Source organism: Larus michahellis, chromosome Z (genome assembly GCF_964199755.1).
Source record: "Larus michahellis chromosome Z, bLarMic1.1, whole genome shotgun sequence".
In the NCBI taxonomy this organism is placed as follows: Eukaryota; Metazoa; Chordata; class Aves; order Charadriiformes; family Laridae; genus Larus; species Larus michahellis.
Window position 1 is genome coordinate 30,641,324 of NC_133930.1, and position 25,348 is coordinate 30,666,671.

Genomic DNA, 25,348 nt, shown 5'->3' on the forward strand with positions numbered 1-25,348 from the left:
CGGGCCCTTCGCGGCGCGGCCCGAACGGCGCAGGCCCCGACCCGCCTCGGCTGCCGGAAGTGTTGCGCTCTGCCTCACTTCCGGTGAGGCGTGTGAGCGCGGCGGGCGGCGGGGGACGGCGTTCGGTCGGGATGGCGCTGTGGCTCCCGCACTCCCGGGACGGCGACCCTCCGTCGGAGGAGGACGAGGAGCGGGGGCGGGCTCCCGCCTCCAGTCGGCGCCTGCAGGAAGTACAGGTACATCCATGCCCCCCCCCCCCCCCCAACCCTTTCACCCACCCCGGGACCTCCCGCCGCTTCACGACCCCCGGTAGCGCAGCTCCCCCCCGTCCCCGGAGCCAGCCGGTGCCACGGGGGTACGGGGGGGGACCGAGCAGCCCGGTCTGCTGTCGGGGCGGAGGGGGCCGCTCCCCGCTGGCGTCCGCTTCGCCGCCCTGCAGGGGCCGGTGCGCTGCCGCCGCCACCGGGGGTGGGGAGTGTTGGGGGGGGTTGTCTGGCGTCTGCCGCCGCCCGTGAGTAACAGTTCCACGTTTGGCAAGTGATGTGGAAGGAGCTGGGCTGAAGTTATCTCGGTATCCCCGTGTCTAAAAAGCAGATGCGTAGGCGGTGCGTTTCTCTGTCGGCTAGGGCAAGTCGGCGTGTTATAAATACCTTGTCAGGAATTCTGTGTGTCCTTGCAAGAAGCTGCCCTTATGTTAGTTTTCCAAACAGTGAAATTTATCACCTTGTTATTGAAAAAAAAATAAAATAAAAAACCGCTGCAATTTCCAAACAAAGTTGGCACAAGAACTTTGATGTACCTGCATTAAAGTTTCCTTCAAATAAGCTTTCAGAACTTGTGCCATCCTTCATGTCCCTCTGCCAGAGGTTATCAGCATCACGACTTTTAAGTACAGCACTAGAAGGCTGAGGAGCTAATGTGTATGGATATTTTTTTTCTCTGCTCTTGGTGGGAAGGCATGGCATGTGCTTTAGAGGATAATTTCTGAAGTTACTGAGTGTGAATTCCCAGCTCACACCCAGAAGTAACATAAGCTCTGCTGCTTAAGAGGTCAGTTTTCTCTCCCACCTGTGAGTGGTGACCTCCTCAATAGATTTGACCAAAAGGAGCATATGCTTGTGCTGGGCCTCAGCCACTTCATAACTTAAATTCCGCTTTCACTGTCAGTTCAAGGGAAGATGTTGGCCATCTGTTGGGTACTAATCCGTATTGGAATGCAGGCAGCAGCCCTTCCTTTACTGTTGTTATCTGACATCACAAAACTGATCCTTTCTTCTCAGAAGTATATATTCAGGGTATTCTCACAATCAGCTGTAGATAGCGTTCCAGCCCAAAGGTAGCCAGAGGGGTTTCAGCTGTGTCAAAAGTATTTTTACAGTCTGGAGGCAATTACTGATAGTGGTACGTGATCCGTGATTTTGCAAGTGCAGGACACTTGCAAAACGTTAAGACATTTTGCAAATGTCTTAACAAAGTTAAGACAGCTTGAATTAAAAAATCTGTTTTTATAAAAACATCTAGCTGTACAATACCAAGCTTCATCACTCCTGCAAATATAGTACTGTATATCTGCCTTTCAGGTGCATTATCTTTGGGATTTATGCCTGTCTGCTCCTATATAAACTGTAAACTAAATTTCCCCTCCATAAATAGCATGTCTTGATTTTCTTCACAGACGTACAGCCAAGGGATTGAATTAGCCTGCCAAAAAGAAAGAGAGTTCGTGAAGCACTCTGTAGAATGCACATGGAACCTAGCGGAAGCCCAACAAAAACTTGGTAGCTTAGCACTGCATAATTCAGAATCCTGCAATCAGGAATCTGCTAAAGCAAAGACTGAAGCCGCAGAGTTGAGATGGAGAGAGGAAGAGTGGAGAAGAAAAGAAGAAGCTCTAAATCAGAGGGAAAGACACAATCTATGGAACACAGATCTTGTTAGTAAGGAGGTATTTAATAAGGTATGACCCATATCAGTGTGCCTGAAAACAATTTTTAGCCTCATTTCTTCATTCCAGTTGTTACTAGTCTTGTCTTCTGTGTCCAGTACAGTACAAAACCACAGTCTGTGTTAAATGTTTTTTTGTTTGTTTCTTATTTTGCCTCATGAAAGGGAGCAAGCTGCACTCATACAACAAAACTGGATGACATTTCTCTTCCAGAAGGGCAGATCATGACCCCTTGCATGGGTCATCTAGGTATTAGATATGAGCCAGCGATGTGCACTTGCAGCCCAGAAAGCCATGGTCTGCATAAAAAGAAACGTGGCAGCAGGTCGAGGGAGGTGATTCTGCTCTGTTGAGACCCCACCTGGAGTACTGTGACCAGCTCTGTTAGACTAGGTCCAGAGGAGGGCCACAAAAATGATCAGATGGCTGGAGCACCTCTTCTGTGAAGAAAGGCTGAGAGAGTTGGGGTTGTTCAGCCTGGAGAAAAGAAGGTGCTGGGGAGCCCTTACTGACCTTATTGTGGCCTTTCACTACTTAAAGGGGGCTTATAAGAAAGATGGAAAGAGATTTTTTTTATAATGGCCAGTAGTGACAGGACAAGGGGCAATGGTTTTAAACTGAAAGAGGGTAAATTTATATTGGATATAAGGAAGAATTTTTTACAGTGAACTTTTTTACTATGAGGGTAGTGAAGCATGGGAACAGGTTGCCCAGAAAAGCTGTGGATGCCCCACCCATGGAAGCGATGGAGGTCAGCCTGGATGGGGCTTTGAGCAAACTGATCTAGTGGAAGATGTCCCTGCCCATGGCAGGGGCAGGGTGGAACTACATGATTTTCAGAAGTCCCTTCCAGCCTAAACCACGCTATGATTCTAAGTAGCACAAGTATTGCCAAATGCGCTGAACAATAGTTTCCTCACATGAAGAGTGTGCTTTTCTACTGTGCCAAATTCTTAAAATGTGAAATTGTTAGTTTGCCTCTAATAGTGACTACAGTAATACAGATTATTTAGCACAAACTTTTTTTTATAGTAGAATCTCAGGTTTGATTTCACAATTTAATTTGAACAGCTAGCATATCTCCTAATTTAGCTGCATCCAGGCTGCAATGTACATGATTTTCATTGTTGACAGATCAGTAAGTTTCTACCTGAGGATAGAAATTTTTCAGAGTTCTTTGGTCAGTATACTATAATGAGACACTTAAACTCTATTATTAGGAAATGTGCTTTTTTAAGGAAAACCTTCTCAAGTATATGGCATGACCCTATATATCACAAAAAGGTATGTCTCAAGTTTCTATGATAGTAAAATTTTTCTGTTCCTCAGAGTTTTATTAATCAAAAGAGAAAAGAAGTAGAAGATGAAGATGTGTCTGAACCACGTATGCAAAAACATGAACAAAAGATTAGACACTTTGGTGAGTGTGTTTTTTCCAACACTTTGCGGTTCAAACTTTGACAGAATTTGCGTAGGTTGGCTCCTTGCTGTACAGAGTGAATGCTAACAAATTTAAGACCTGGCTAACAGACTGCTCATCTTTATTTTATCAGGACAGTTAATAATTTCAAAGCGAAGTAAGGTGTAAATTGTAGAAGATTGTTAGTGCCTGTGAGCAATAAGAGCTTCAATTTAAAAAATAAAATTAATACTTGAATGAGCTTAAGCCCTGAAGACTAAAGCTCTAGAAACTTTTTCTGCTGCTCAGTGGGAAAGGGCAGGGACATTCATGGAAGTGCAAGTCATGTGTATAAAAGTGCATAGGATTGTCCATAATTGTCTCCTTTAAAAAACTGTTTTTCTGGTGGCTATTAAGCTACAAGGGTAATGACTGATTGAAGGGAAATGTCTATAAATGCCTGCTGAGCGTACGTGTGGATAGAATTGTGCGCTTCTTAACATTATTATCCACTAGGTGTCACTTCAGTTCTGTCATAATTGTTGAACCCAATTAAGCAGAAAGCTGATCTTGTAATGTAGTCTGAAATTTTGATGGTTCTCTGAAGTGCTTTCCATTCTTAGTTACAGGCTGATGTCAGAATACGATATAGTACAGCCATATTTGGAATTCCAGAACAATCAAGAACAGGACTGAGTTGGCAAAATTAATTCTTTGTACAAACTCGTTGTTACTAAGCTATTTGGCTTCTAAGGATCTTAAACAGTTTTAAAGGGTTTTTAGCCCTGTTAGCCTTAGCAAACCTTGCAAGTACCAAGTTGAGGCACAATACTGTCAGAGTATGCAAACAGCAGTGATAAACACAGGTTCTCTCAAATACCTTAACTGCTAAGTGTAAGGATAGTGGAATCAGAAGACGTCTCCCCTGCTGTGCATTTCAGCAGAAAAAAATCATCTTATTTGCAGGCTTCCTAGCTAAGAGTTGAGCAAAATTACTTTGTTGTCTAAATTCAGATTAAGCCGTTACAGAAACAACCTTATTATTCTGTGAATCTGTGATTATTAAAGAAATTCATCAATTTTTTTGTTACCTTCTAAACGCAAAGCCATGTTGTTACTTTAATTCAAAATATGTAAATCCATTGTAAAAAGGGACAGTACATTAATGCTCTTTCAAGTCTCCTGTTGCGTGCTGGCTGCTGCCAAGGGGTAGTGTGGACTTCGCTAGCCATACTGCATGAGTCCCGTTTCTGGATCCTGCTCTGGCTTCCAAGCAATAAAGAACCTATTCATGATAGCTCTCTTGAAAACCACAAAAAGAAATACTAGCCATTGCTTTCTCTTTAGGCGTGCGTTTGTTAGAATTAAGATTAGCTTAGGTCATTACTACTGAATTATCTTTAGCCCAGTTATAATTATACACTGATAGACAGTTAAAGCTGTACATCTGGTACCTGTTGCCAGTATGACTTGACTGTCAGTGATACATGAAGGACAATTTTAAGAAGTGGTCTGAGTATTGAGTTATGATTTTTAAACTCAGCTCTTCACAGGAAGGTAGCTTCATGCTATCAAAATTCAATCTTCTGGTTAAGTTTCCAATACTGATGTGGCTTTGCTTTTTGAGATCAAGCTGTTCCTGTAATTAAATTCAAATTTCCTAAAAACCTAGCAAATTATGTGTTAGAAGCACTTTCATTTTTGACAGATTACACGTTCTTTTCTTTGCATTCTTATTTGCAAACATTTAGAGGATTCGTGTTTGTCAGAATCACAGAATGTAAATCTCTATCCATGAGCTTTTTACACTATTTGATGATGTAACTAGTAGATACCTACACTGCTATGTTAGTGTGTATGATAGCCAATGAAAAATAACATCAACGATTCTAGAGATGCATTAAAATATAGGAAATTTTGACTGTTAAAATCTACTTTTAGTATTTCAAAGTCTCCTGGCAGTGCTTTCAGCGTTGGTTAGATGTATAAATAAACCCTCCAAATTTAGCTGCATGCTGCCATTCTGAGGTTAGTGAATTGCAAAGGTGTTATATATACAGGGGTATTAATGCAAGTAACTTCTTTGCTGCATTAAATCATTTATTCATTTAGAATATCTTAACTATGTTTCTCTTATTAGGTATGCTGAGCAGATGGGATGACAGTCAAAGATTTTTGTCTGATCACCCGTATCTTGTATGTGAAGAGACATCTAGGTATCTCATGTTGTGGTGTTATCATCTAGAAGCTGAACAGGTATGACAAAGATGTTTAAATTGTTTGAAAGCATACATTTTCCCACTTACACTATAGAAAAGCTGACCAACTTGATTAGCTGTTTAACTGTTCTTCCCACCCTCTCTCTACTTTATAGTGCATTCTCACATATCTGTCTAGTTATAGCTGATTATCAGTCCCCTTGCTTCTGTGAGCATCAGTTCTTATCTGTTTAGGAAGTAGAACAAAAGGAAATTATGCTGAATTTTAGAAATATAATCACAGGAAATATCTTTAAATCATAACCTTAACTTTTTTTCTTTTCTTTTTTTTTTTCCCAGAAAAGAGCTCTCATGGAGCAAGTAGCACACCAAGCAGTTGCAATGCAGTTTATTATAGAAATTGCCAGAAGCTGCAACGTGGATCCAAGAGGGTGTTTTCGTCTCTTTTTCCAAAAAGCCAAAGTAAGTCAACTAGGGTAATGATGGGAGAAACCCTTGATGCTGTACCAGGGACCAGTGTTTTAGAGGAGGCTTCTTCCTAACCATAAGAGGCTAAATATTTTATTGACTGACTTAGGCTTATGGGAAAGTGTTTTGTTAGCAATTCTTTTCTAGAGAGAATATTTTGGTGTAATTCCAATTCTGAAAGTGAAAGTTTAGTGGATTTTGCTGATCCCAGAGGGACAACAGGGGTGTTATAGACAAGTAATAACTAAATAACAACAGCAGACATAGACCAGTCTAAGGACTGATTTTTGGCTAATTACACCCGTGTTTTCACAGCGTACCTATGCACTGCCACAACTTGCCATTTCATCTGCAGATCACAGCGGGGCCCAGCAGTGTCCGTTTCTCATTACTGAAACAGGGCAATCCAGAGCTATGCAGGAGAAATGTGGAAGACTGAAACTGTGGTTTGCCGTAGACTATTCTGTTAATCAAGACTCTGATGGCTCTCAATATTTCCTAAAGGAGTTCAGTTTAAGTGCGAGTCAGCTTGTGCTTTACTTTTGTCCAGGGTGCTGCTACAACAAGCACCTTAGTTCTTCTAAGAGTACTAGCTTCTGATTTGAAATAAGGGAACGGCTAACACTAGATTTACATGTCCTTAGATAAATCAATTACTTTGATTCTACATATAAATACTACAGATTGTCTTAAAAAGAAATCTACCTTAAATGTAATTTTAAATTGACTAACACTATTCTTGAGTTGTTCACAGTTGTTATCCCCAAAGGATAAAACATGCCTTACTGTATCGGGTTTTTTCAGCGCGCTGTATGCTTCCAACTCAGAAGTAAATCTGTCTGAAGTGCAAATATTTAATTCTTCTCTTTGCAGACAGGAGAAGGCTATTTTGAGGCTTTTAAAAATGAACTTGAGGCATTCAAGACGAGAGTGAGAATCTGGTCACAATCGCATGGCTTTCAAACTATGTTACTACATGATCTCAGTGTCAATCCTGGTCTTGTAGGAGAGCTGACATCTTTTTCACCGGTAGGTTTGTTATTTCTAGAAATTAATTTAACTAAAGTAGGAATAGGTCCTGCCTTTAGAAGTTGTACCTTTCTGAAATATAAACAGGATTATTCCTAGAACTGCTAGTGCTCAGGATATTATCAGTATGCAAGGCATATATGAGCCTTCTTTTTACATACTGGAATTCAGAAAGCAACAGCGTAAGGTCAAAAGCAGATGTTAGTTCACTGCCTTTACATTTTCATGTTTAAAATAAACACTGCATCATGAAACTGATCAGATGCTAGAATTGTATTTGCAGTCTTTACCACAAACAGTGAAGTGAGCTTTCAGTGTAAAATGACTGTTCGTGGGATCATTCAGGTAAGTCAAGCCTAAGGGAAGTCTCCTGTTGTTATAAAAGGAAACTGAGGGTACTTAAGTCTTTTATTACAGTACTAGTGATGGCCACATTCTAGAATGAAGAAGCAGTTACCTATTAGGTAATAGGGAAGGACTCGCAATTGAAACTACTTATTTGAAATAATTTGATTAAAGTACCTCTCAAGTATGATCCAACAGCTGAATTTTAAGTAAATATGCAGTCAAGTGCTAGAAATATTGAGACCAAATACAAGCTATGCCAGCAAATTTAGAGAATTCTTACCACGGTGTGAAAATATTGGTTGATGAATTTTTCAGAGCTTATTTCCTTATTATTGCAAATTTGTCTTATCTTAAGATGGACAACAGGCAGAGTCCAACTTAAGCTAAAAGCTCTCCCCCTCTCCCCCTCTCCCCCTCTCCCCCTCTATACAGTTATGGAGAATTAAGCTGTCAATTTTTCATCTGTTGCAGAACACAGGTGATCTACAAGGTTCCATAAACACAGAAGACTGCAGTTTAAACTCTGTGATACAAAGAGATGAAGAAGAATCCAAAATGATGGACACAGTATAGTACTCTTAAGACTGAGGCCAAGTACTCTTTTTTTTCTTTGTTTTTTTTTTCTTTTTAAAGAAACCAACATGGCTATTTTCTTGACACTTATTTTTCTGGGTACTGCACTTTATTTTTGCTGTCAGATTTTTTTGTTGTTGTTGTTTTTTGGTTTTAGCTGGGAAGGGATTTTGAAGGGTGGGTAATTCAGAAAAACTTCTAATATTGTTTGAAAATGTGCTGCTAGGTTTTTGGTTGTCTGTGAAGAGCAGGGTTCTCATATTGCCGAATGTGAAACTGGATGTGTTTTCTGCTACTAACCTTGCCTTTCATGACTTTAGAAATTAAAGTATGAAAAAAAAAATCTGCACAAGTACAATGTTTACAAGAAGTGGTAGATTCTTGGTAGAATCTGCTATTGTTTTACTACAGACGTGGACATGTTTTAATCTATGAATATTGGAGATCACAACTGTATTCATGCTACCGTGCTGACATTATAAGCTCTCAAATTTGGTTATCACTAATAGCAATAAATCATTATCTGGTATCAGTATTTCAGATCTGAATGGGTTAGATTAAAACACTGGCTGTCTACCTCTGCTAAGGGGATTTAAATGTTACATTGTGCTTTCATTAAACATAACTTGGTTTTATCCTAAAACGTAAGCAATGCTTGTCTACATCTGAGTGCTGGGTTGTGTCATTTCTGAGAGTCTGACTCTTTTCTTGTTCATAAGGCTAACTTCGGGTTGTTTTTTTTAAACCAGGTCTCTTTACGGGGAGAAGTACTGGATGGAGGGAACTTGAGGTACAAGGGTTAGGCTGACTTCAGTTTAAATAACAAGCTTTGTCACAGTTCATATAGGGTAAGGTGTCTTGCAGGGTTTGAAAGGTACTTCATATGCTACTAAAGTAAAGTGGGTTTTTGGCATTGCCAACTCAAACAATGAAAGCAAAAAGTCATTAGAAGTTTGCTATTTAAGGAGCTGGAAATACAAATACTATTTCTAGACAAGGCCTTCCACAAAACCTCTGCAATCCAAAATTCTACTGTGCTTTTCTAACTTGCTGCTATTACAGCGGTTCTATATATAAAAATGTATACTGCAGTTGGAAGACTCCAGTGACGACCACCCATATCTCAAATATCAGTATCGGTACACACTCTCGGTCCTTCACTGTCTTGTTCTGATTGTACATGAGGTCTGGAAGGTATCTAGATTTCAATAGTTTGATGAACACACTCTACCTGCAGTTGCTAATTCAGGCAAAAGCTGTGCTGAGATCCAGTAATTTTCATTTTGGCTGTAGCAGAGGTAGGAAAAATTCTAAGTCTGCAGCATATTCCAGCATGGGTATTGGTACAGCTGCAGCAGCAAAAGTAGGAACACCAGATCCACCGATAGAACCAGCTTTTCATGTGCCTTGTGTTCTCTAGCAGTTCTTTTGCAGACAGACTGAGGATAAAGGAGCAGCTCTGTCTCTGACGTGAATTAAGAGATAATCAGCTTCAGTAGTAAAGTAATTTTTTATATTTTTTTTAAGTTTGACAGATACTCCAGAGAGGATAAGTAAACACTGCCTCCTCCTTAATAATTAGTTAATTATTACGGGAAACTAAGGGAAGCTAATAACTTCAGGTTGTTTAAGTGAATGTTATGTACAATGGTAGTAAGGGCAGTGTATCACAGTGACTTGCAATTGCTACCATTAGCAGTAGTGCCGCGCTGATCTAGCAACGTGTGATATACTGAAGGTTATCTTTAAAGTTTCTAGGGGGCTAAGATTGGATGGTGTGGGAGTTCAGTGTCAAATCATAAGGCGATTCCCTACCCCATCTCCCACCGGCTAACCGAAACTTAATGTAGGCTGTCAAAAAGACAAGCATAGCTGCTTTTTAGTGAAATCAAAATGCACAAGTAGAAGTAAGCAGCGCATCATGGTTTCTCATTGTAATGTGGTACCTACTGTTTTCTAACCGTGACTATATGTATGCCAGTGCTGGTCTGAAATGGCTTTTTGCAGAATGGTGTTCATGGTTCCCCACAGCTTCTGTCTGGCCCACACAATCAAGAAACGTGCTTTCCTGTCTTTATTGCTTCACACCACTATTCATGAGTGAGTAAATCAATCAATGTGCATTGTAATTAAGCTGTATTCTGAAATGTGTTTCCTTCACCAGTCAATATTTGCAAACTTAAATATTTTCGGAATAAGAGACACAAGAGTAGATGCTTTTGTTAAAGTCAGTTACTATATTATAAAAAATTAGGTATATTTAATATAAAAAACACAGCATTAAAGTGAGGACCACAGGCGATGCCATTTTATCATAATGTAAGTTAAGGACAACATTAGACTTTAATTATTGATCAGTCTGGTAGACTACACAGAGAAAGCCGAGAAAGCCTTGATTGCTGAATCTCATGTAATCATGTGTGAGCTATGGCAGAGGAGCAGAAGTTAGACTTATTTTCACCTGGGAGTGGTAGCATCTTTCTGGCTCACATCTGGCAACTTGGTTTGGAGGAAGGCATAGATATGTGGCCAGATCTTATTAGTTTCTGTTCCAGAGAAGGATTTCAACAACCCTTTTTCCCTAAGGAAGAAAAAGAAAGCGTTACAGAAGTCAAATTGTTTAATTGTTCCAGGATCTGCACATCACTTTAAAATTGCCCTGGCCGGAATGTCCGAATACGTATGTGATTTAACACAAAGAACAGCCATAACATTGTGAACGCGGGCTGGACATGCATTACTCTGTTCCTCAAACAGTGAGCTATTGGTGACATCAGTCTGTAAAACCAACAGCTGTCCACAGAGTACTTAATAACAAACTATGAAGGGTAAAAATAAGCAGCAGCAATGCAGTCATATAGCACATGCTGTACAGCAGTCATCCAAACAACTGTGACTAACCCAGGTCTTGTAAAGTTACGCCTCAAGGATCAAAGATGGTGCATCAGAACAAACAAGTGAATCAGGCACATTCAAGTTATTCCGAATTAGTTCTAGTAGCTAATTTTATCTGTAAAGTATGTTATGACCAGTAGTAATAATAGTTTACGCCTATGTCTTACTGTGGTGCTTTGAGGCATTTTCACTTCAGAAAGCTACCAAAGTCAGGAAAATCATTGTCAATCCAGAAAAAGTCCTTCTTTAAAACTTAACCACCCCAAAGATGGAGCTTCTAGTCTTCTGTTCAACAGTTTTGATAGACCATAATGAAGGGTGGTGGATATGGAGATAGAGGAAGGACAGTCACTTCAGGATGTCAAAGAGAGTCTGATTTCTTTTTCTAGGCAAGATAAGACTACAAAGCTGTAGCTCTACACGGGGACCTACTAATATCTGTATATTAACAATGCGATATTTGCAGCTTTACGTGAAGAGAAACTTGGTGTATATTCTTGGCTCTTAAAAGAACTAATAATTTGTTATCACTCCGCAGTGCAAATGGCAGTATTCTCAAATAGCTACTTATTCCAATGAGTCTTGCTAGCTGTGCCCGTCACAGTCCTGTTCTTAGAACAGACACTTTTAAATCCTCATTAACAGTTTTTCTATTTGCATATCATTTCTTGACCTCTAGGCCTTGTTAGGAGGGCTTTTACTTATACATCCAGAAGAGCAAATACTGTTAAATCTTCCAAAAAAAGAAAGGCACTGTCTCTGTTATCTTACTAACCAGAGCTATGTTGCTCAGAACAGTACCATAACGCATTGAATAATGCATGGTGTTCTTTGCAAAGCTAAATATGGCTGCAGTGAAAGGCTGTTTTGCTAAGCAGGCTCCTGAAGGGGTTTCATTCAATGGTGGAAAACATACTCATTTTACTGGGCTGATTTCTTACTAAGTTGATGAAGGATACACTGCTGCTCATGCCACGTTCACTGTTGCAATATCTCTGTAACTGAAGAGATCTGTTCTTCGCTATGCTAATGTGGAAGCGTAGATTTTACTACTTACCGGTAATATTCTAGAACAGGTTTTGTTTGTGCATCATAAGCCTGCAGCCTCTTGGTAACCGTCTCTGGCTTATCATCATCACGCTGAACAAGTGGCTCTCCAGTAATATCATCAATGCCCTAATCATGGTTAAAAGCAAACACTGGTGTGTATTTCTGTTTAAGTATGTTTTGTGTAATTTTCTGTTTAAATTATGATCAGTTTCCAGTTAGTCAAGGTGTAGATTCTGTGTATAAAGAGAAAAGCTACTGCCCATATCTTATCTGGAATGTAAGATGTTGACTATCCAGTAAAACAGTCCATCAGTTAAATATTTTCTCAGTATTGGCAATGAACTTGCCTAATATGTCCTCTGGAATATTTGCTGAATATGGGAAATATGTAGACAAAACTTTCATACATCAGCAAAAACAATATTGTTGGTAATATATTACTGCATAAAAGGAAACAAGCAAGAGACCAATTTGACCTTTGTTTGACAGTACTGAAATGGGGAAAGGAGTTAGTGGCGCTTTGATTTTCAAGTTGCAAAATGGAAGAGTTAACATTCAGCAACAGCTGTACAAAAAATGGCATAAAAGCCAGCTGAAGTTTTTGTAGGATTCAGGAAACACAGGTAGCAACCTAAGGCATGAACTATGAGAGCTCCGACTTTGCTGCACATTTTGTCCCCAGTTTACTGAAGTGCTTTAAGTGATTACGGAGCTTGTAAGCCTTGAAACCAGCAATGACTGAAGAAATTACTGACCACTGGCACATCTTACAAAGGACTAGCTAGTGGCATCAAAGTTTGCTACTTCTTAGATGCACTGAATCATTGTACATCCAAGGACAGCATATGACCCACCACAGATACTCCTTGCGCCTTCGTACATATTAATTAAATCCTCCAGAATTTTGATTTTCCCTAAAGACAAGTTTAATCTGACATTTGGAGTGGCAACATGAGTGATCGTGCAAGTACAAAGCCAGTTAGATACAAAACTATTTTCCTTTTTTGCTTGCATTCTAGCAGTCGACTTCAGAACACCAATAACCACCAATGTTCAGTAAGCTTCTCTGTGAAGGTGTGAAGAAAACCTATTCCAGAACATCTGTATTATATTAGAGATGGACTTGTATGGTAAAACTTACCTTGTTTACATAATACAAATATTTAAAACACTCAAATGTTTCTTTCTAGCATCTGTGCAGGCAGCCATACTAGTGCCTTCATTGTACCTATCAAATAGGTACTTCAGCCTTGCAGTAACTCTAAAGCTGTAATCTTTTGGTTCTGTTGAGTAGGTAAAGGTCTGTTAGGTAACAGAGACAACCGTATTTCATCTGTTTACCTCCATTCCATGGTTTCACTTATATATTGCAATCTACTTTGCAATATATCACTGTTGTGATATGCCTGTTAATTAGTGGAAAGTAGAGTGGAGTGTTCCTAATAGCAAAGCTCTTGCAGCTGAAGGCCACTCTTTGGTAGGTCTGATGATTCTCTGTCACAACATGCCTATGCTCTTCTGCAATTAAAGTACCCATGACTTAAACCACCATGTTTTAAACAAGACAAAGACAGTGTTTCGAGTTTCCCACTTCCGGTGTTTACCTGCTGCTATTACAGCTGGCTTCTTTTCCTGCAACACTGAAATCCAAAAAGTACAAGGCCCGCTATGCTTCTGATGTAACTTAATCAAGCTTTCAGGTGAAATGTGATGCCACAACAGAGAAGTTACTTAGAGTTAAGGATGAAATACAACTTAAGCCGAGTTGAGCTAAAGCTAATCCAAGTTCCTCAAAAATCTTAAGGTAACAATATACAGTCATTATCTTCAAGTTTACTATTCCTCTTCTAGGATGCCTCAAGCCGTAACATCCGATTTATCTGTTGAGAAGTTTCCCAGTCAGGGAAATACATCTAGTTTTCCAATACGATAGCTGTTCCCTTGAGAATACCCATCCTGATTAAATGTAAACACAGGGAAAGCACTCAGTAGATTCCTCTGAATGATGATTCAGCATGCTTCCTAGATACAAAGGAAACTACATTTTGGACTGTACAGGCTGCAGACTTGCAGAACAAGCTAAGAACACGCCCAACTCCTATGCCAGTGTGCAAGAGTGAGAGTCTTCCAGATCAGTGAACAGCTTTAACAAGAGCTTACAAAACACCACGGTGTTTCACTCTGCAGGGAACAAACACATTGCCCATCCACTTGAGCTTCTACCAGGGGCACTAAGGTACCCTGAGAGGCAGGGTGTTACCAGAAAGGTTCTGTGCTCCGAAGAGATCAAACGAATGAGCCTTTTTCTTCTGAGCTACTGTGTTTTGAAACAACATATGCAAAAAATAGTCTACTGCAATGACCAAATGCAACCAACATTTATTTAGAGCCAACACCGATGTGTATTGCCTACCTGCACTTTGGGAGGACTGAACTCAAGATTGTAGACTCTGCCACTAGCAGGGTGGATCCAACGTGCGGTGAGCCGACACTTTATGGTCTCAAATGGCACATCCAGGTCAATCACAGTATCTATTTGACATTCTTTATCCAGGGCTTCTGCCTGGGCAACTGTTCTGGGGAAACCTGTTTAAAGGGAACAACTCCATAAAAATCTAAAGGCAGAGTTATAGCGAGAATTACCTGGATTCGGTCATTAGAGAAATTAATTGTCAGGCAGAAAAAAAAAAAAACCCTCGTCATACTGTAAAGGTTGAAGAGACATCAGATTTTCCAAGTATTTTTCAGCGGTTTTTAGTTTTAAAGTGTTTCAAGCACTTGTTAAACACCTCCCAGCTTCTGTATCCTCGTTTCACTTAATCATCTTCCCAAAAGTGTCACAAATAAATGGAAAAAGACCCCATACTCATATGCACTACATACCACTATATTGAATAAAAGCATTGTATACATATTTCAAACAATAAAAGCTACAAGCAGCTCACTAGAAACATTTGTGACAACTCTTACTTCCACAGTTGTGTAAGTCTGGTAAGGAGGTGACCATGACAAACCTATTTTATTCAGTTGCAGTAAGCCAAATAGATCTACCAGAGACAGTCAAGTATTAGTTTTACATAAAACAAAAGCTTTAGAAAGAGTTCTGGAAAAGTCTAACGTATCAAACTATCCTTGGAGATCATGACTGAGAACACTCAGGCTGAACAGGCATCTGTCTCTTCACTTAAAAGACACTGCATTTTGCACCATGAACTCTACAGCTCTGGTAGTGTGCCTTCAAAGGCACATATTACTACTAGAGAAATCTAGTGGAACTTAAGAAGGAGGCGGGGGGGGTGGGAAACAGAACAAGAAAACCAAGGTCTCCACAAAGAATTTAAAATGCAAAAATGACCACAGAACTTTAGCAGTCAAAGCTACGGCAGAACATGCTACTGCACCACAGATTCACTGGAATACTACCTCTACCCACAAAGCTCTTGCATAGTCTTATGTTCTTAAGGAGCTTGTAATTTTCATCATACTATAGGAGTAAACTTAAGAAACTTATAGGTACAAACTTAAGAAACTCTTCCTTGCATAACACTGGTTGATGAGTCCATTGCCTGAGTAAGGAACCAGCCAAGAACTAGCCTTACAACAGGAAAAAAAAAAAATCATCGTCTTAAGGCTACTGTGTCTTGACTAACACATCACAAAAGGAAAGAGCTGATTAACTCAGACCAAGCTCTCACTTGTGCGTTAAGTCTGATGCACCTGGTTTGCACAGTCATCAACTGACCTCATCCTGTTTCTCTCAGATTATCTCATGGAAGTGCTTCCAAATGTTAAGAGCAGAGGGACAGCCAGGACTCCAGCACTGCTGTTCTTACTTATTATTGACAAGCTAGTCAGCCACCACACATCTTAGTTACACGGCTGGAAAATGAGTTTGCTTTGGGACTTATTAGTGAGAAGCTTCCTCAACAAATTCAAATGCCCTTATAAAAGCATTTCATTGAAGCTGAACCAGCGTTTGCTGCATTCAGTGTTTTCTTGATACAGAAAAAATAATCTAAAAGATGTAATGAATTATGAAGAATCCAAGAACGCAGAGAAGAGTGCCCTATTTATACAGCACATAAGTCTAAGCAGGTCATACCCACACACACACGTCTGTGATTGCTACATCTGCTGTGACTCCAGAAGCCACCAACCTGACTAAGGCAGTGGAAATAGGTGTTTGGCTAAGTGAGCATACAAGCAGCTCAGCAACTCTATTTAGCTTGACCTAGCTGACCTCAGCTGTTTGTTCTGTGTTGCAGTTATCATACTAAAGACTTTCTGGTTAACGTATTTCAACAGAACAGTATTGGTCCTACAGAGCCGATTACACCAGAGCTACCCCTAGTGTAATTCACCGAGTCACATTACAAATACTGATGCAGACAAAATTTCTGCTCCAGAAGTTTAAAGAAGGCAGGACATTAACAGAAATCACAGAAAATAAGCAGAAATTGATTTATTCTCTTACGGTCTCCTCATCATCAACCTACTGAGACTTGCCAGTGTGCCCAGCTATACTGCTACACATTCAGATCCACGAGGCTGGAACTGTGTGTTCACTGGACCTGGAACTAAAGAAAAGAAACATCTGCAGCTCTTTCTTTTATTGACTAGGTTTTATTGTGCTGTTCACCATGGGAATTAAGCCTTTGTCCTCACTAAGGAGGAACATAACTGTGACTAAAGCCACCAGAACAGACTGCTGTATTAGGAACAATTATAATAAAGCACTAAGGGACAAAGAACTCTGTGGATTTTTCACTCCCTCTAAATAAAAAGCCACACCAGCAACTTTTTAGTTTTATCTACTGAGACAGGTTGCGCCTAGAATCCAAAAACACACACATCCAGATCCAGCCTAGACGCTATCTTTGTGCTGAGCATCCCAGGGGCCAACAGCCATTCAGTCCATGAAGACAGTGCAAATGCATTTTTTCTCTACTCTGAACGCTGAAGCAAGGAGCTTACCCTGCAGAATTGCAGAGCGATTCACTCTAGAGAACAGAACCAAAAAGCAAATGAAAGAGATCTTTTAGAGCACTTAAGCAGTGTTTTTGTTAGTGATTTATTACAGACTGCACTGCTGCAGTACTTGCTTTCCATACTTACTTTGTTGCTCTATCACATACCTACCTTCCTATTTAAATAATTCCTCAGCCCCATTCTTCAAAGGTGTTCCACAAAAAAAGAAACTTCTCAATGCATATTTTAAAGGGGAAATAAAATATGAGGATTACCAGAATTGCCAGTTTTGAAATTTTACTGGAGTGCTGAACTACCCTTTTCAACATGAATTAAACATCCCTGTAATGCTCTGAGTGCAGTTTTTCTCTCCATATACAGCGATACCCAATATGCTAACTTACCATCCAATAGCCAGTTGTACCGATCCAGACCTTTTAGCTCACTCAGCATCAGTTGTGTCATGATGTCATCTGGAATAAGCCGCCCTTCATCAATGTAAGACTTGGCAAGGATTCCAACTTCTGCGAAAGTAACAGAAGTCGCATTACACTATCTCTGACCTCCAGCGAGCGAAAAAAAGCCCACAAGCCTGCAAAAAAATTGTTTTGATCAGGGTGGCGCAGAACAGTGGAGCTGCAAACAAGACAGACAATATGTTTGCTGAAATTCAAAACCAGGTGATCAGTTAGGATCTGATCATGCAAATACGCGTCAGATTAATTTGACCGGTCTGTAGTTCCACAGATGGCAACTGGGCATTCAGCACACCTCTACCCCACATTCTCCGAATAATTTTACTAGTAAGTGTTTGAAATATTAGGCGCCAAAAACTAAAATCAGGAGACAGCATTAGGTAAGAGGATCTTCAAAAGAAGAAAAATGTGAAGGATACATGTTCATTAAGAGATCAGCCCTCAGGTTTCCTGTCAGGGAAGCTATTTAATCAGGTTAGTGGCTAGTTCTTACTTGTGACTTCACTACAGAGAGAAACGCCTTTGGTATTTAAAAGAGCAGTATGCAGTGGGACATGCTTGCCAGATACGTGTTTTTATGATTACTAGAGTTACAAGAGGATGTTTATAGATGTTGTAAACTATTTTTGGGAGCGCGCAGACACTAGTATTTTCCCATGGAACTGACTAACCTTTAATGCCCGTTGTTTCACTCACTGGCTTCCTAAAATGCCATCCACGCATGACAGTCCCGGATATCACACCATGCTCCTACATGACATGCAGTAGCGTGCTGCACTACACCCAAATTATGGGTCTAGCCAGGAAGAAATTATTTTGCCTGGGTTGTGTCCTAGGCACAAAGTCTCCGTGGCCTTCATATATAAAACAATTATCCAATAATGTAAATCACCCAGAATAGCAGCTAGATTGTTTTTCTTGTGGATCTGCAGAAGCCTTTACTTGCCGCCAATTCAGATCTAGTTACAGTAAACTAAACAGAAAAGAAAATGGGAAGGACTGACATACCAACACAAGATATAACCACTTTTATCAGAAAGGAATGAAGACTGCCAATCCCATCACTTGATGTAGTATTGAAGCATGCAATAATATAGAGGCCTTTCTTCAGATAAGGCAACTGAAAAGCAATAGATGCCCTCAAGTAATACAAACAGTAGCTTTGGTGCTGGAAAAAAAAAAAAAGGTAATAAAAGGACAATTTCCCCTTACTGGGTGTTCACACCTAGAGTCAGGCTTTGTAAAGTTTGAAGACCATTCGGAAATATGCGCTATGAACCTTGGTCAGACTTCTAATAATCCTCACGACGTGGAAAAGAGTCAGACTACCGTGCTTCAGTCCCCCAGCACATCACAAGCTGGAAAGGTGATGGTCTGCCTGGGTACAAAGTCTCTATGCTTTTCCCTATCTCCGTTCTTTGAGGTCAGCAAGTCATACCTCTTTTATTATTCTACTGCACTTTGAACTATGTACCCTGCAAAAGTAGGCTGGGAGGAGGAATAAATTACGTCTAGGTAGTTTAACGTGCACTTGATGCTTGGATCTGTTACTGATTTATGCTGCAGCATTGCTCTATCCACAATGGTCTAGGAATATGCGCAAGGCAAGGCTGATAGAGAATGGTACTAATGTATTTTGAAAAGACAGATGAGCATTTGGGCCTGGAGAGGTTTATGGCAAGCTGTAAGGCGCACAGGTCCTATTATTAGACCAACAGAGCTGGAAACATCCTGCCTCTCTCTACATACTTCAGGTCGTTTAGAAAGTCATTCTCACAGAAGAGAAAAATAGGCACAACTGTACCCACAGTTACGTTAGGACAAAAAGTTCGTATGCAAGACCACAGCTGCTTTTTTTTTTCCCTGTTGTTGGGGGTGGGATTTCATGAGGTTTTGTTGTTTTTATTTTGTTTTGTTTTTTCAGCTTGGGTCTGAAACCACTGCCGGCATTGCAATCTTTGCAATTAAAGGCAACACAGGTTTCTTTCCTGCCTAGGTGGTAACGGGTATCCATGTCTCAAGGTTTTGGAAAAGGCTGGCATGGTCTAACCGCATCACAGCAAACAAGTTCTATCCATATGCAGACAGCAGGTTGCTTAGCACCAGAGAGGTGGTCACAGACTCTCCACTCTCCAAAGCAGCAGAACATGGTAATCATTGCAAATTGCTAAGGATGTTTTCAACAGAAAAAGTCCATTTTCACAACGCAGCAAACGCCAAAAATAGTACCATATCACTACTGTTAATTATATTTAATTTTCCAAGTGTTTCATCTGCACAACTTAGCCTAACACAGTTCCCAGAGAACTGGGAATTGCAGGAGTCTTCTATTGTAATCAAAACTCATAAACTCTGCCTCGACTAAACTTGTCAAAGCTGTCTGAGTTGCCTCTCAGTCCCTCTCCGTCCTTCAGTGTACTACAGGGCAAATTTTGACCTGTTCAGAAGACTGCTGGACAAAATCCCTTGGGAGGCTGCCCTGAAGGATACAGGAGCCCAGGAAGGCTGGACATACGTCAAGAGAGAAGTCTTAAAGGCACAGGAGGAGGCTGTCCCTGTGTGCCAAAAAACAAGTAGGCAGGGAAGGAGACCGGCCTGGCTAAATAGGGACCTTTGGCTGGACCTCAAGAACAAAAGGAGAGTCTATGACCTCTGGAAGAGGGGGAAGGTCTCTCATGAAGACTATAAGGATATAGCGAAGCTATGCAGGGAGAAAATTAGGAGAGCCAAAGCACAGCTAGAGCTCAACATAGCTACAGCTGTTAAGGATAACAAAAAATGTTTCTATAAATTCATTAACAACAAAAGGAGGATTAGGGAAAATCTCCCTCCCTTATTGAATGCAGAGGGAAACATAGTCACAAAGGATGAGGGAAAGGCTGAGGTGCTCAATGCCTACTTTGCCTCAGTCTTTAGCAGCGGAACTAGCTGTTCCCTGGGCACCCAGCCTCATGAGCTAGGAGACAGGGAGGGGAAGCTGAACGAGGTCATCACAATTAAAGAGGAAGTGATCAGTGACCTGCTACGCCGCTTGGATGCACACAAGTCTATGGCACCGGATGGGTTACATCCAAGAGTGCTGAAAGAGTTGGCAGACGTGCTCGCCAAGCCACTTTCCATTATCTACCTGAAGTCATGGCTAACTGGGGAGGTCCCAATGGACTGGAGGGTAGCAAATGTAGCACGCATCTACAAAAAAGGCAGAAAGGAGGATCCAGGAAACTACAGTCAGTCTGACCTCGGTAGCAGGGAAGGTCATGGAGCAGATCATCTTGAGTGCCATTACAAGTCATATAATGGACAAGCAGGGGATCAGGCCTAGTCAGCATGGGTTTATGAAAGGCAGGTCCTGCCTGACGAACCTGATTTCCTTCTATGACAAGATGACCAGATTATTGGATGAGGGAAAGGCTGTGGACATTGTCTACCTAGACTTTCGAAAAGCATTTGACACTGTCCTCCATAGAACTCTCATGGAAAAACTGGCGGCTCATGGCCTGGATGAGCATACAATCTGCTGGATCAAGCACTGGCTGGATGGACGGTCCCAAAGAGTGGTGGTCAATGGAGTTAAATCCAGCTGGTGGCCGGTCACAAGTGGTGTCCCTCAGGGCTCGATGTTGGGACCATTTCTGTTTAACATCTTTATTGATGACCTTGATAAGGACATAGAGTGTATCATCAGCAAGTTTGCAGATGACACGAAGCTAAGCGGGAGTGTTGATCTACATGAGGATATGGAGGCTCTACAGAGAGACTTGGACAGATTGGATCGATGGGCCAATGCTAATGGAATGTGCTTCAACAAGGCCAAGTGCCGGGTCCTGCACTTGGGCCACAACAACCCCATGCATCGCTACAGGCTTGGGGAAGCGTGGCTGGAGAGCTGCCTGGCAGAAAAGGACCTGGGGGTTCTAATTGACAAGCGGCTGAACATGAGCCAGCAGTGTGCCCAGGTGGCCAAGAGGGCCAATGGCATCCTGGCTTGTATTAGAAATAGTGTGAGCAGCAGAAGGAGGGAGGTGATTGTCCCCCTGTACTCAGCACTGGTGTGGCCACACCTTGAGTATTGTGTCCAGTCCTGGGCACCTCAATACGAGAGAGAGATCGAGGTGCTGGAGCGAGTGCAGCGCAGGGCAATGAAGCTGGTGAAGGGCCTGGAGAATAAATCTTATGAGGGGCGATTGGAAGAGCTGGGACTGTTTAGTTTGAGGAAGAGGAGGGTGAGGGGAGACCTCATCACTCTCTACAACTACTTGAAAGGACATGGTAGAGAGGTTGGTGCCGGTCTCTTCTCACAGGTAATTAGCGATAGAACAAGAGGGACTGGGTTCAAGCTGCAGCAGGGTAGGTTTAGGCTGGACATTAGGAAAAAATTCTTCACAGAAAGAGTGGTCAGACACTGGAATAGGCTGCCCAGGGAGGTGGTGGAGTCACCATCCCTGGATGTGTTTAAGACTCATTTAGATGTGGTGTTAAGGGATATGGTGTAAGGGAGAACTTTGTAGAGTGGGGCTGATGGTTGGACTCGATGATCCCCAGGGTCTTTTCCAACCTAAATGATTCTATGATTCTACTTACTCCTACTACCTCAGTATTCAACTCAATCCTTTGGAGACCATTTCTGCAACCAGTGACTCCCTTTCAATACAGTTACAATAGAGCTTCCTCTGAGTTAATTAGTGAATGGAAAACTCTGTAGCGGATTCCTGTAAGTTCTACGCTAGCTAGTTCAGAGCAAACTGCATCATCTCTTACACCCTCCACTGGCTTCTCTCCTCACATCCAGGGTTTTAAAATGTCTGATACACTTTCATTTCACATTTTGGTTCTCCTTCACATTCTTTCATCTGTCCATCTCAGCTAGAACACTTTGCTGAATCCAAGTGTTTTTCTTTCCCCAGCTCACGCCGCCCTCCTTAAATCAAGCAATGGGGTATTTCCACTCACAATTTCCTCTTCTCACACACCCGTCAGCTTGATTCTAGTGTTCTTTGATGTCGCCTCCAGGACATATTGAAAGAGCACAAAACCCGAAATTTTTAGTAAATACCATATTTGCTTCCTCTTCTGGAACACATTCCCTTCTCACTAGGTCTCACTTACATTGGAAGTTTCTAATACCAACAATTTTGGTTTTATGACCCTCTGTAAATAAAAACGTACACTTGCACAACCGAACAGACAGAAAAAGCATGAACGTGATCAGATATGCCTGCAGAGGTGGTGCTCTTAGCAAATGTTTAACTTGTAGATATCAGCTGTAGTAAAGCCAGTCAACTAAGCCAAAGTCATTGTTCTTCCAGAGCAAACAGAATTTGTGTGAAAAGAGATGTGGAAATCACACCACAATTGATTTCATAATACAGATAATTTTTTGCCTTCAAACATGCTTATAAGCTTCCAAAACCAAGACTGCCAGCTACCTAACCATAATATTGTAGTGATGCTTACAAGTGAATGTAGTCCTCTGCAGCTTCAAAGTGCTGGAAATAGGAATACTCTCACTTCATCCCATGCAACCTGAAATGGTTCTCAGAAGGTTTTCGACCCCACCGTGAAAAAAAGCAGATGCGGATGTCAGGATGGGACCTTTCATCATTGCAAAAATCCAGCGGAGAGAGGGGTTGTGGCATCTCCACAGAGAGCCAAAGGTCAAGCCAGGACAATATGCTTAGTATAATCCACATCACTACCTAATACAAGCAACTCTGTATGCAAACACAGACCACGCTGAAACCTAAGCACGATGCAAACTTATAATAATTTAAAAAGCACAAGGTAAGCGTTTTGAAAATTTTTCCCATTGTTTTTTGGAAAGCACCACTACAGTTATGCCTGCCAGTTCAGGACAAGGCCTTCTTAATTTGGCATAAAGCTGGTAATTCTAGGTGCCTTTACTTCTAGCCATCTATAAAAGATCTGCAAAAGGCCCGTGGCCCAGAACTCCTCCTCTTGGCCCGTCTGTTAAAAGACACGAGTATTTTTTTCCCTTTCAAAACGTTTCAGCTGCAAGACTATCAGAAACACCTACAAAAAAAAAAAAAAAAACCCAAACAAAAACAAACAAACAAAAAAACCCCACGAAAAGCACCGAGACTGGGAAACAAGCAGGCGTTAACGAAAACCGGGAAAACAGGGATAAACCCCAGATACACTTCCGAAGAGGATGCCGAGTGACAGCTTTTTAGGGGACCCTCGGGCTCTGGCCTTCAAGAAGAGCACCGGTTCCCACCGGGGGAGGGCGGCGGGGACGATCCCCCCTCCGCCGTTTTCCTAGTTTCCCCCCCGGGTCTGGAGAACATCCCCGTTCCCACCTGTCTTCCTCTGCATGTTGTCCCTCAGCAGGTCGCCGCTGGAGAGGTGCTTCACCCCGAAATGTTTGATGATCCGAGCGGAGACGGTGCCTTTGCCGGAGCCCGGCGGTCCCATGATGACGGCGCGCAGCAGCGGCGGCACCACCATGCTGGAGCGGCGGCTGCTGGCGGCGGCGGCGGCGGCAGAGGACGGGGCAGGGGACGGGCAGGAGCGTCGCGCCGCCTTCCCCGGGAGCGCCGCCTCGGCCGCCCCCCCCCGTAAGACCGGGGATGGCGGAGGAGAGCGGAGGAGGGGGGGGGGGGGGAAAAGCGAGGCCGGTCCTCCCAGGGAAAAACAGTGGCAGCTTTTCTGGCTGTCAATCAGGGGCAGGAAGGAAAGATCCTTTACGTAAAAGCACCGCGGGGGGGGCGGGAGGGGGGTGGAACAACAAAACAAACCCCACAACCAGGCAAACACGAAAGCAAATGGCGTTATGGAAAGTAAAGCATCAGAGAGGGTCTGAAAGCACCTGAAAGGAGGTTGTAGCGAGGTGGGGGGTCGGTCTCTTCCCCCAAGTGACAAGCGATAGGATAAGAGGAAGTGGCCCCAAGTTGCACTAGGGGAGGTTTAGATTGGATATTAGGAAAAATTTCTTCACCGAAAGGGTTGTCAAACGTTGGAACAGGCTGCCCAGGGAAGCTGGTGGAATCGCCATCCCTGGAGGTATTTAAAAGATGGGTAGACATGGTGCTGAGGGACATGGTTTAGGGCTGGTTTTGGCAGCGTGAGGTTGATGGTTGGACTTGGTGATCTTAAAGGCCCCTTCCAATCCAGACGATTCTGTGATTCGATGATCTGTCCTAACTGGCCCTGACCAATCTCCCCAAGCCCCTCTGCCAGGAGCCCCTTTTCATCCGCCCCCGCAGCCCCCCTGCCCCACTCTCCATCCTGACCTACAGTAAGGATTTCCCAGACTGACCTGGGACATCTGGCTGTCACCTGATGAGCCGTGGGGCTGCTGGCACATCCTGGCTCGGGTGCTGCCGGGCAGTGGCTGTGGGGTGAGGGAGGCAGCTCTGCTGTGCTCGGCTCCCAGCTTACCCAGCCCCTCTCCCTGCAGCAACCCTCTTCTTGCTGGTCTCTGGCAAAAAAAAAGCTCCAACTGTCTGGTAGCAGGCAGCTGCGTTTTTAAAAAGCTGTGTCTGAGCTTTGTTTAAGACACTTGAATGCGAACTGCTGGAGGTTGGCCTTGTTTTTGAGCAGGGTTCTTTCAAATGACATCCAGAGGTCCCTTCCCACAGACACGGTTCAGTGATTCTCAGTTACAGCAGGAGACAGAGTTTTCACTGAAATAGAAGACTGCGCCACTTACTGAGTGTTCACTGTCATGTCCACAGCCAGAGGAGCAAGCCTTCCCACTAAAAGTTCTGGAGATGTTGATGGATCTTGGCCACTGTGAGCTGCAAGAGCTGCAGTGAAAAAGTGATCTCACAGAATGCAGAGCTCAAGCCAAAACACTAATGAAATTCAGCTTTCCATTTTAAAACCTGGTTTAATCTCAATGGTTTTACAAGAGATTTGCAACAGCAAGAGGAAAACATACAAATGGATGTGTGGTACTTAACAACAGTATGAAAATGGGAATATAGCCCCAAAACTGCCCAGTCAACAAAATAAATCT

At 42.2% G+C, this 25,348-nt stretch overlaps 2 protein-coding genes across 6 annotated transcripts; one reads left to right on the forward strand and one right to left on the reverse strand.

Moving 5' to 3' along the window:
• Positions 1–39: 39 nt before the first annotated feature.
• On the forward strand, positions 40–10,106 carry CDC37L1 (cell division cycle 37 like 1, HSP90 cochaperone). The gene is made up of 7 exons (XM_074569371.1): positions 40–236; positions 1,676–1,957; positions 3,275–3,365; positions 5,485–5,600; positions 5,903–6,025; positions 6,905–7,060; positions 7,880–10,106. The coding sequence occupies exons 1-7, from the start codon at positions 132–134 to the stop codon at positions 7,979–7,981; spliced, it is 975 nt and encodes a 324-aa protein (XP_074425472.1). The 5' UTR covers positions 40–131; the 3' UTR covers positions 7,982–10,106.
• On the reverse strand, positions 703–24,088 carry AK3 (adenylate kinase 3). Of its 5 annotated transcripts, none has more exons than XM_074569373.1 (6): positions 23,688–24,080; positions 17,299–17,418; positions 14,340–14,512; positions 11,934–12,052; positions 10,443–10,562; positions 703–1,701 (listed from the first exon to the last, which is right to left on the reverse strand). In XM_074569373.1, the coding sequence occupies exons 1-6, from the start codon at positions 23,833–23,835 to the stop codon at positions 1,599–1,601; spliced, it is 783 nt and encodes a 260-aa protein (XP_074425474.1). In that variant the 5' UTR covers positions 23,836–24,080; the 3' UTR covers positions 703–1,598. The 5 variants fall into 5 exon arrangements, 4 of the variants coding, with proteins under 4 accessions (XP_074425474.1, XP_074425476.1, XP_074425475.1 ...); XM_074569375.1 differs by having other exon boundaries at positions 1,414–1,701; positions 17,299–17,486; positions 23,688–24,030; XM_074569374.1 differs by lacking the exon at positions 703–1,701 and adding an exon at positions 2,257–4,983.
• Positions 24,089–25,348: the final 1,260 nt, after the last annotated feature.